Below are 11,835 nucleotides of genomic sequence, written 5' to 3'. Positions count from 1 at the left end.
GGCTCAGTGGGTTAGGATGCTGAGCTTGTCGATCAGATGGTCGGCAGTTTGGCAGGTTGAATCCTGAATGCCGCATAACAGACTGAGCACCTGTTACTCATCCCAGCTTCTGCCAACCTAGCAGTTCGAAAGCACGTAAAAATGCAAGTAGAAAAATAGGGACCACTACGGTGGGAAGGTAACAGCGTTCCGTGCGCCTTTGGCGTCTAGTCATGCCGGCCACATGACCACGGAGACGTCCTCAGACAAGCGCTGGCTGTTCGGCTTTGAAACAGAGATGAGCACTGGCCCCTAGAGTTGGAAACGACTAGCCCGCATGTGCGGGGGAAACTTTACCTTTACTTTTATTACTAATAGGTTAACTCCGCTAGAACACAAAACAGGGGTCTCTACATTATAATATTTTAAGAGAAATTAGATGAGAGGCTTTGCTTGCCTATTAATATAGTCTCCATTAAATCAAAGTACCCTTTTCAGGCATTACTTACTAAGGGGAAAGAGATAGATGCCATTTTAAGCCAGTCTGCATTTTTAAAATGGCTGAGCCTGGGTGTTAAAATAAAGGGGAAATGCCCAGCACACTAAAAATTCATTGTGAAAGACCACAAATTATATCTTGGAGAAAAGAGTGAGCAAAAGTATGGCCAGATATTGCTGAGTGATAACTCTCAACTCCATTATTACTGTTCCTATTTGCTGGTGCTGGGAATTGAAGTTTAAGTAACCTGCAAATTGGCAGCCATTGTGTGGCCTTCTCTGTTCTCCTAGATATTTGATACCATCAGTCATGGATGGTCTGGCAAGATTATGCCTTGATTTAGCATTGCAGTAGTTCTGGTTGTGTCAGACCACATCTACGACCAATTATGATTCAACAACGGGGCTGCTAACATATGTTCCATAGGATTTCTTCTTGTGCTATTCCCCTGTGCTATTCAACAACTATATGAAACCAATGGAAAGATCATCTGAAAATTTCAGGTGAGAAACCATTGCTATTTTGATCATACCAAAGCCTATTTTCTTATTATTCAGTAATCTGCACCCTTGATCATCGCCAAAGCTTGATAAGAGTGAAAAACTCTGAAACTGAGTCAAGGTGAGTGTGTTGTCATAAGAAATTGGGCCAGTGATTACACTCCTTCTGAAAAAGTGGAGTCTGAAAGTCCTAGGTCCTCTCTGGATTCATACACAAGCTGACCAAGCAAACAGTACTATAACTGTTCTTGCACAGATTGGATTTGGCAACAGTTGTGTGGTTCTTATCTTCTACCTTGACTGTGTGAAAGTGATTAAGAGTTGCAACCAATGAAAAATACAGCATCTAGTGCAAAGTCCATGGACCACAAGGCACTATGATGATGCCCCCTGGTCACAGTTTGAAATGTTACGGTGAACCTTTAAAGGTCTAAATGTCTGAGCAAATACTTCTCTTTTACAAATCTATTCTAGGGTGACCATCTGAGCAACAGCTTTCTTCATTGGTTGTTGCTCTGATTTTCTGAAGGTAAAAGATACATCTCTTTTGCCAGCTTGTTAAGTGTGAATCATCTAACAAGCTATTCATTTTAATGCATACTTTAATGCATACAATATATAGGATGTATTGTTTACTTTTATTTCCTGCATTTTTAAATGGTTCAGAATATTGACTGAGATATAAAATGAGTAAATAAAAATTGGTGACCTGATTTACAGTATTCGATGAACCTTCATCTTCCACCAGATTTTGATTTCTGTATTGAAGTTGAAGTGGTTGAAATAACGAATGTGGTTCAGAAAAGAAACCCTTAAATGATTCAGATGCAACCATACCTTGACAAAACATTGATTACATAGTTACAAATTTTGGCTCTCTTGGACTTGCCTCAGGCTTCCCACTTGCTTTGTTTGCTTATTGGGAAGAACTGCTACTTCCAAATGTAACCCCCAAACTTCCTACAGTCATGCAAGCTCTGTGCTTTGTGTATAAAGCTCTATAAAAGTTGAGCCAACCGTTTCTTAAAGAAAACAACCTCTATTAACTATTTAGATAGGGCACGCCATCATTAAATATGTATGATAAATGGGATGGAGTTAGGGAAAGGGGAATGGGAGTGAATGGAATCGTTTGTGCAATTTTAGTTGTAGTGATGCCACACTAATAATGAGATGCATTATTGATAGCAGTGTTTATTCTTATAAACTCAATAGAGCAAGTTAATATTTAATTCAAAATCTATATACATGTCATCCCACTTACTTTTTTCCACTATTTTTTCTTTAGAAATATTTTACATGTAGCATTCATCTCTCTGTGTGTGTCTGTCTGTATATCTATCTATCGATCTGTCTGTCTGTCTGTCTGTCTACCTACCTACCTACCTACCTACCTACCTATCTACTCTCTCTCTCCCTCCCTATCATCACAATGGTGTTTGCACTTGTACCAACACGATTTGAACCTCAAATCTACTGTGTCCTTGTTCATGCTGTTAGGAGTATGCTCTGGGCACTCCCAGACAAGGGTGTCATGATGGAAGCATTGTCTTTTTACAGATTAGCTGCCATGATGGTCCTGATGGCACTTAATACTCCTTTACCAAAAGGCCAAATCAAGACATTGTGTTGTCATAATGTGTTCCCACTCTAGCTTATATTTATAGGTATGTTGCTTTGTTTCTGGGTAGATGAACATGTCTACAAACCATCTTTGGAATCCACCTGCTATCTTTTGCTTTCCAGAAGTGCAGGATTCAGCAATGTATGTGGAAATGATAGTGAGGGTTGGTATTTTCTTTTGCAGAATTGCCCAGAAAGCTCTGATTTAGCATCCCTGACATGCATCTATTGAGTCTGCACATGTCAGGCCACACGAACCAAGAATGACACATGGAGATACTTCTGAATAGTTTATTATTGTTCTGATTCATGCCAGAGTAAAGCAACTATCTGCATAACTATGGAATATACTTTGAGGTGCTAGGGAGGGGATGTTTTAGTCTTCTTCCTACCTACCAGACTTTCGAAGCTCTCCTAATTCTTTCCCTGTTGAGAAGCAGCCTCTTCTTCTGGGAATCAAGACTACATTTCAACACATCACAGGATTATAACTATTGTACAGCTGGCTCACCATTCATGCTTTCCTGCTCAATTGCCCATGTCTGTTGGAGTTGAGAGTGCCTTGTTGCCCTTCTCAACTGTTGGAATCCATTCATATCATTTTTTTTAGCCTGGAGATAATTGGGCTTAGTTTTAAATACTTAATTTTAGTTTAAATTCCTTTGAAACATTTCATACCAAGCATAATAACAGGATGAGAGGGTTTTTTTTTTAAATGGCAATTCTCAAATCCTCAATAAGTAGATAAAATAATTTCAGAAGATCTAGCTTTTCTTTCCCCATCTTCCCAAACACTCTTCTTATATGCATCCAAAGTGTCTTCTGCAGCATATTGGTCTCCACTGGATGTTACACGTTCCCTAGGGAATATATTTCCAGCACATCCAGACAGCAGCAATTTAAGGAAAGCTATATTGATTTGGGACTAGGTTCCCTCTTACACAATAGAGTTCTTCATGCAGATATAATCTCAACACAGATCAGAATGGGCTCTTAGATTTTAGTGTTTCAAAGTAAATCAGCAAGGGTTTTCATTTTTCTGTTGTTCAGCACAAGACCACATTAATGCAGGTTTTCTCCTAAAAATGTTCCAATTCTTGTGAGAGCACAAAATTTCATAAGATTTTATGATTGTGCACACAATCTTCTAAGATTTGTGAATTCTCATGCCAGGGATCACTAGATCGCAAAGGATTCACGAGACCTTGTAAAAGCACTAGCATATTTGAAATTATTTTTGGCCCCCTGGGAAGATTGCAGATAAGGTGGGCCCTGCACTATCACTCCTGGTTTCTCTGTGGCCATTTAAAAGTCTGAATTTGAGTACTGGGATCTGTGAATTGTAAAAACTCTATTGTAGATTTCTGGGCTTATGTCCTCAATTTCCAGAGCTACCATTTTGGACCTCACTCATTTACCAAAACTGGAGTTTTAATAAAAAGAAGTCAACCTGTGGGACTGGATCTACCATCTCTTCCCATTAAATTTCAAACTATCATCTTACATGACAGTGCGGGTTTAGCCAGAGAATTTCCATTTGTGTCATTCCACATCACAGTTTGACACCCCTTTGTTCTGACAGTGAGAATACTGGCTGGTGGGTGCCTTTAAAAACAAAGCCTGGCTCCTAGATTGTTATTTCTAGTGAGGATTTATTGCACTTTGGGATATGACTCCAATGACGTTATTAATCAGAGAGATGGAAGAGTCAAGTCCAGTTTATTGCTGCCAGCGATAAAAGATAATCCTGAATACTGATGTCCTGGATAGTGATTAGGAGATAGAAGGATCTGGCAGATGAGGGACTGGGAAAACAGCAATGTTAGTAAAGGTATGCAATTTCTGGTGATGATTACCTTCCAAGTAATTAGTTTATAAATCAGGCAGACCTTTTGGGAGCCACTTTATTTATGTTTTCTTTTATTCTTATTATTTATCATCGATTCTTTTATACAGGCACAGTGTGGCGCAATGGGGCCACTCATCCTGAACTGAGAACCATCTCCATCACAAGTCACCCTCTCTCTGAAATTTTCTCTCAGATTTCTCTTTAGGTAGTAGCCATAAGGTAGTATAGGGATTTTTTTGGTCATATTTTCCCTATAATCTCTCCTTGCAGCTTCCATCAGGCTTCTTCATCTTAATTTTCTCCCATTCATTATAGGCAGCAATCAGCAAATTAGGGCTCTCCCCTCTCCTCAAAGCTACTTTCCTTAAATATATGATGAATATTCCAGCCAAATCTCATGGCATTCAAAGCACTTTTCATTTTATGAAACTGCAGTTATAGAAAAAAAAGGGGGGGCGGAGGAGGGGGCAAGAAATGACTTGAACAAAGTTGTCCCCGGGGGGGGGGGGAAACACTTCTGGAAATTACTGGATTCTCATCCTGAATTTCACTTATGGGTTATCTTCTGTGTGCTGTTCCCAGCATCTGCTCAAGTGCAATACAAATAACATCTTTATATACATTTAACAGTTTTCCTGTAAAGAATGTAATGTTCTGTGAAATTTCTGTTGGCCTTCTGCTGCTTGGATGGTTTGCCCTGGTGTATTTATTCAATTTATAGAGCCACCTTTCTTCACGATTTTGAGAAAAGCAGTTTAAAATGTCCTAAAAAGGGTTTTAAAGGATGACCTTCATCAGCAGACCTTAACAGTACACGAAGCCAGTGAGAGTATTAAGTCATGGTGTGCTAGGAGACATTGTTTTCTAGTCTCAAATCATCCAGGAAGTTCATTAGGTGACTTTGGGCCAATCAGTTTAAGCCCCATCCAGAGTATCGTGATGGGAGTACAAAGTTCATCACCTTGAGCACTTTCAGAAAAGTTTAAATACTCATCCATCCATCCATCCATCCATTCACTCACTCACCCCCCCCCCAGTGTCTCATTTGTATTCATTAATTATTGGTGACTAATGAGGAAAAGTTCAACTAATACAGCCTATAAGTGATGACAGTGAATATTTTTACAGTTCAATATCAAGGACAAAATTTGAGAGCTATTGTTCTTCTAGAGCAACCAATATATTTCTCCTTTTCTTGTGGGCAGGTTTAGGCCTCAAGGCTTGTGAGCAAGTGAGGTAGGGAGAAAGCAAAAATACAGGTAGTCCTCGAGTTACGAATGTAATGGAGCCTGCCGAACTCGAGGATTCATAGGAGTGAATCTCATACCTTGAATGCGGTTCACTCACAGCTTTCGTCCACGTATTCACTAATTTAATGTGTGGACGAATGCACTGTTGGCTCCCCCCCCATTGAGATACCTCATTCTCCCTCCCCTGGGGTCACAATTGCTCCCCTGCCCAATTCTGCCACACTGGGTCACTTACCTTGTGAAGATCTGCCTCCTCTCCAGCCTGTTTTTTTCTCTGCTCCTGGCAAGAGCAGAGGGAGGCCTCTGAGGCCCAGAACCTCCAGAAGCACATGGCTGCCACCCATGGCCTCCATTATGAGCCTTGGAGGCCTGGAGGAGGCCTCAAAGGCCAGAACAGACTGCTGGAGGTATGCAAAAGCCTCCTCCAGCCTCCGTTCTGGCCAAGGTCTGGAAGAGGCCCAAAACTGAAGTGTCCCCTGGCCTCTTTTCTGGACAGCACTGGCCTGGAAAAGACCTCTGATGCCCAGATCGGGCTTTCAGAGGCCCACAGGAGCCTGCCCCGGCTTCCGTTCCATTCTCTGTTGCAGAGAATAGAGGCCTAAACTACCATGAGATCATGTGAGATAAGTAGCATGAGATCTCGCACCACTGATCTCGATTGATCTTGCATTACTTTAGGCCTCCATTCTCTGCGAATGCACCAAAGGCCTGAAACAGCCAAGAAAGTGAAGACTTTCTCGATCTTCGCAAGATGAGTATCCACAAGCCTAGTGCCTAGGGAGACCAGAGGGGGTAGGGAATAACCAGGGTAAACGTTGCAGTGCCACTGCAGTCGTTCGTAAGGGTGAATGACTTGCCGTAGTGCAGCAGCATTCGTAATTTTGGGACTTTTTTGTAAACACTAGGGGGCGCTTATCCCATAACTTTGAATGTTCACTAAGGGAATGCTCATGACTAAGGAATTACCTGTAGATTTTTCACTGTACCAATATGGCTACATTTCACGTCCTAGCAGATCTCTACCTCTATGCCTTACAGGAGATTCCATGCTTCCACAATTCACATCTCCCTACAGAGGAAATCACTGCATTGATCACCAGAGCTAGGCTTTAAGAAAATACAAGGAATTCACAATATAGCCACAAGAAATCAATAGAGCTCGGTAGTCCACTAAAATAAGCTGACCTAAAAATGTCTAGCAATAAGGGGTGAACTTACATACCTAGCTGCCAAAATGGATTAGCTAAAAAATTAAGACTTAAAATCCTATATTGATCTTATTAAGGTTATTTTGGTAGGATTTGATGCCATTGACTGAAAAGCAATTATAGGGAGTTACTTTGTTGCTGGAAAAGCAATCAAGTGGCTTCATAAAAGACTGACTGTGGCATAAACTTTCATATACCAATCTACTTTGCTGACACAGAGGGTGCTAAAAAGCTTGCCACAATAAAACTGTCAAGATTTTAAATGTACCACAGGATCCTTTGCTGCTTGTATTAATCATGAAGGGATAAACACACTCATTGATAATTATTCCTGGAGTCATATTTGAATGGTTCAGCTCATCAGCAAAAAAAATTCTACAGCGCTGCATATAGGAAAACTCTGGACATCTTTTCTAAACTTTTCCTGTGGAGGACAAGGATACATAGAAGCTACTGTGATAGCTAAGGCTCTGTTTGGTAGCTTTATCATTTGGCTAACTTTTGAATTTAGCTGAGTTGGGTCTATGAACCTATCTGATTTGGAACCTTGGATTAGCTATGGTCCGTTAGCCAACTGTGGAATCATGGGATATGGAATTCAAATTCAGGCTTGGCAACTTGTTGTTCAAGAGCACTTTGATCTTGAATAAAGATATCTTTAAATTGGAATTGGATACCACATAAAGTGAATAAACAACAGTTGGATGGATTTCCTTTCCTTTCCTTTCCTTTCCTTTCCTTTCCTTTCCTTTCCTTTCCTTTCCTTTCCTTTCCTTTCCTTTCCTTTCCTTTCCTTTCCTTCCCACCCTCCCTTCCTTCCTGGATATCCACTTGTCTTGAATGGTATAAGGTCTTCTACTTGTGCAGGTGGTTGGACTGGAAGACCTCAAAGGTCCCTTCCAACTCCGTTATTCTATTACCATAGGTAAAGGTAAAGGTTCCCCCTAGTCGTTTCCAACTCTAGGGGCTGGTGCTCATCTCCGTTTCAAAGCCGAACAGCCAGCGCTTGTCCGAGGACGTCTCCGTGGTCATGTGGCTAGCATGACTAGAAGCCAAAGGCGCACGGAACGCTGTTACTTTCCCACCGTAGTGGTCCCTATTTTTCTACTTGCATTTTTACATGCTTTCAAACTGCTAGGTTGGCAGAAACTGGGACGAGTAACAGGCGCTCACTCTGTTACACGGCACTCGGGATTCGACCCGCCAAACTGCCAACCTTCTGATCGACAAGCTCAGCGTCCTAACCCACTGAGCCACCGCATCCCACCGCGTCTATTACAATACCATGGGTGTAATACCCTGATCAGTATGTAGAAGTGTTGGGAGAAATAAAGGATTTACATATATACTCTTTGAGCCCAACCTCCCCATCACCCCATAAAGCCTCATCTGATTATTTCCATTTGAAACATTTATTTTTGGAAATACATATTAAACACTATTATTTATACAAAACAAGACTAAATTTATCATAATGCATACTGTTCTCAAAAAGGCCATTTTTCAATCATTTGGATGAACTTTTTTTGGTTTTTACTCCGTAAACACTCCTCCAAACATACAATATAAAAGGAGAAAGAAAGCTTGTTTTAGTCCTGCTTTTGCTGGCTGAAATACTGGCAAACATGGTATGATGATACAACTACTTTTAATTTTTGTTTTACAGAAATGCATGGAAATGGGGTGTGGAGACTTTCTCCATTTCTTAGTTACCGATTTCATAAACACTTGAAATATATATATTTATATATATTCTAGATAATGCACAATTTTTATTTTGCTAAAATATAGCAAGTCAGCAAGTAAAAAAAATATTTTTCCTCAGCTTAACACAGCTCAGTAAAGTTTTTTTCCATTTTCCTTTTCTTTTGGCTTGGGAGGGACAACTTAAACATTAAAAAGGGCAGTTTAAATTGACTTGCAATAACAAATATGTAACAGCCTCAGAGCAAAGAGTACTTGAAGACATATTCACCATGGGCAGGGATGACAAACAGACAAGAAACACATCTCCTGAACGTTTGGATTCAGGGGAAAAAACCTCTGCCCTGCTGAGGAAGGACGCAGTAATGGCTCACAAGAGGTCTTAGAATACGCTTAGAAGACCTGCACGAGGATAAATTCATCTACTGGCATCCTACAGCTGATATTTGATGTCTTATCGTGAGGCATTTCTGCCTGTTGAGAATGGCCCCATGGGTACCCAAATGAGCAACAGGAAATCAGAGCATTTAATGTTGGAGGAAGTCAAGAATCAACACATAGGCTGTTGTTTTAGAGTGTTCCACAAGAGGGCAGTATTGTTTTCTAGTTTGAAAAAGGAGCAATTTGGAGTCTTAACAGCATGTGGTCCTTCAGAGCTGGCTCTTTTGAGTCTGTTCAAACAAAACAATGCTATAACCTATGGTCTTCTTGATTAATCATAAATACTGAACAAAGCCTGGATCAAATCAGAATTCAGTTCTCACCCCATATTCATTGTTATCGAGAGGTTGCCTCCGCCAGCTTCCTCAAAGGAAAACCTTTCCCCCATTAGGAATATAGACATCCCTCTACTGCATAAGGACTGGTTGGAGAATGAGAATGAATTCTATATTAAAAGAACTTTCTCACTAACCTTCAGTATAGAGTATCTGAGAGATTTTCATACAGCCTTTTACACACGTTTGCAAAGTCTTTCCTGTGTAATGGGTTGGACATTCAGCTTAATGGTTAAAATTGGGAAATCTGTGGTCTGAAACCCAACAAATCTGGATGGTACCAAGCGAGAAAAAAAAATGCAGTGTGGCTTTTCAGACTGAGACGAACATCCTAGATGATATGACTATGGATGCATACCCGGGATGCTTTAGGCGTTAAGTTAAAAAGGTTACACTCAAAAACTGAACAATGAGATATGTTTAGCCTATCCAAATCTCAATAATGTCTTCGGTATTTTGAAGAACAAAGGAGCTAACACAACAACATTAATTACTGGGGTCTTCAAAGCATATCAACTTTCAACATAGGAAAGCTTACACCAAAAGTGCTTGAACAAAAGTCTAAATAAAATGTATGATGAACCCCTTCACTTTTGGAAAGTCAATAGGTTTTGAGGTTTCAGGCCTGATGAAGGCAAAAATGGGATGAGGAGGATGAAAAGGTGCTTTTTTTTTTTAAAGTCAGGATGATCTACGTTTCCAAAGGGTGGCTTACTCTTAAACTAGAGTTGCCATATTATCCCAAAGCAGATCACCACATTTTATTGAATCTGCTAGCTCTTTATTATTGTTGTCATTTTAAGGGGAAAGGGAAAAGAAATCAGGCATGCTGGAATAAAAAATGTATAGTGCTGTGTAGAATTGTGCCATGCAACCATCATACATCTTTCTATCACTCTACCATGTCTTTGAAAATTTAACTAGTCATAACAAACTTCATCTGAAATGGATGGAGTTAGATACATAAAACAAAGAAAAAAGAAAGAAAAAAAACCCAACGCACCCATACTGGAAATAAAACAGAAAAAACTCCCTGTTCTTTCCAAGGTTTAGGAAACAATAAACTTTGGCACTAGATAAACCAAGTGGCTTGCAAAGATTTGTATGGATCCGAGGCACTGAAGCAGAAAAAGCAGAAATAGACTTTTTAAAATTATGTTCTACTCATAGTGAAGAAGAAGATCCCATGGCACATTCATCCAGTCTATTTGCTAAAGAAAGCTGTCCTGTCCAGATCTGAATTTGCCCTTTCAACATTGTTCTGATATGCCGTTGCTTAATTGGGAATAAAGCTGCATGGAGACAGTAAGAAATGCATAGCACCTTCTTTTCTTATTAACATAGCTATGCTTCATATTTACTAGACTGGGACAATACTAGCAATCAATTCAAATAATTGGGCCAACGATACTTGGCTTAAACAACAGCACAGGAATCTATGAAAAAGACCTCTTGATTCCTGATTAACAACAACAACAACAAAAATATTGCTCATCTCAGTTTCAGGAAACTCAAATTACTATAATTGTTTGGGAATCTCTTCCTTAGCTGCAAGAAAGGAACATGGACCAGTCCTGGTCAAGAACCTACGCTAAAGTAGTCACCATACTATCAAAACTCAAGAAAAGCCCTACCTGTAGAGAGTTTATCCTGAATCTGCTGTCCCTAATAATAATTCATTACTATATCCTAAAAGGAAGGACAGGAGAGATGTTTCACATCACAGAGGCTGGAAAAGAGCAAGATACGATGTTTGTTATGGAAAGCACTGTTATTTGGTCAATTAACATCAGCAGCCTGGATACCATTGGCAAAGAGGAGAAAGGGACAATGGCACCAGCAAAGGATTTATAGGATCAAGTGGGATGGGACAGGGAAGGGAGAGGGGCAACTACAGAGCATTACATTTCATTGGCCACCAGTTCTTCCTTGTCAACCACACCATTGGAGAGCGCATTCTGGCTTTCATTTAAACGCTTAACTCTGTAGGCTTCAAAATGGATGCTGCTAGTAATGTCTTTGATGTTCTGCATGTGTGTCCTAGGAAGAAGAGAAGAGAATATTTTTAAAATAAAGCAAAAGAAGAGAAGGATCTTTAGGTCTAAAGTTGGAGGTAAAACTAACAGCAATTTTATACTAGAATGTAGAAGACGTTCTATAATACAATAGCAAAGCATTTTGCCATATCCAAGTTTGAATCTTGCCATTTTCAGGAGATAGGAAGATTAGATGTGGCAAATTTTGCTGTTTCTTAACATTGGCAAGATTGCAATAAATCAACAAATGGTCTGATACTTTTGCAAATTTGATTTGTCCACACACTATATTAAATCATGGTTTAAGCAAGGTTTATTGAATAAACTACTGGGTAGCAGGACTTAAGCCATGGATGAGAAACAAAAACAGGCAGACTACGCATGCAAAGCCAAATCCCAGTTCAGTATCTT

The 11,835-nt window shown here is 39.9% G+C and overlaps 1 protein-coding gene across 5 annotated transcripts in view; it reads right to left on the bottom strand.

The window, feature by feature from the left end:
- Positions 1-8,296: 8,296 nt before the first annotated feature.
- Positions 8,297-11,835, bottom strand: part of SEPTIN9 (septin 9) — a 276,740-nt gene continuing 273,201 nt past the window's right edge. For 4 of the 5 annotated variants that reach the window (XM_083352364.1, XM_083352366.1, XM_083352365.1 and 1 more), the window contains one exon: positions 8,297-11,428. In XM_083352364.1, the coding sequence (XP_083208490.1) occupies positions 11,290-11,428 (139 nt within the window). In that variant the 3' untranslated portion in view covers positions 8,297-11,289. The remainder of the gene's footprint in view (positions 11,429-11,835) is intronic. The other variant, XR_014491173.1, reaches the window with a different exon arrangement.

This window comes from Vipera ursinii (genome assembly GCF_947247035.1).
Source record: "Vipera ursinii genome assembly, chromosome: 2".
NCBI classification, from domain to species: Eukaryota; Metazoa; Chordata; class Lepidosauria; order Squamata; family Viperidae; genus Vipera; species Vipera ursinii.
This window is presented reverse-complemented; position numbering and strand designations above follow the sequence as displayed.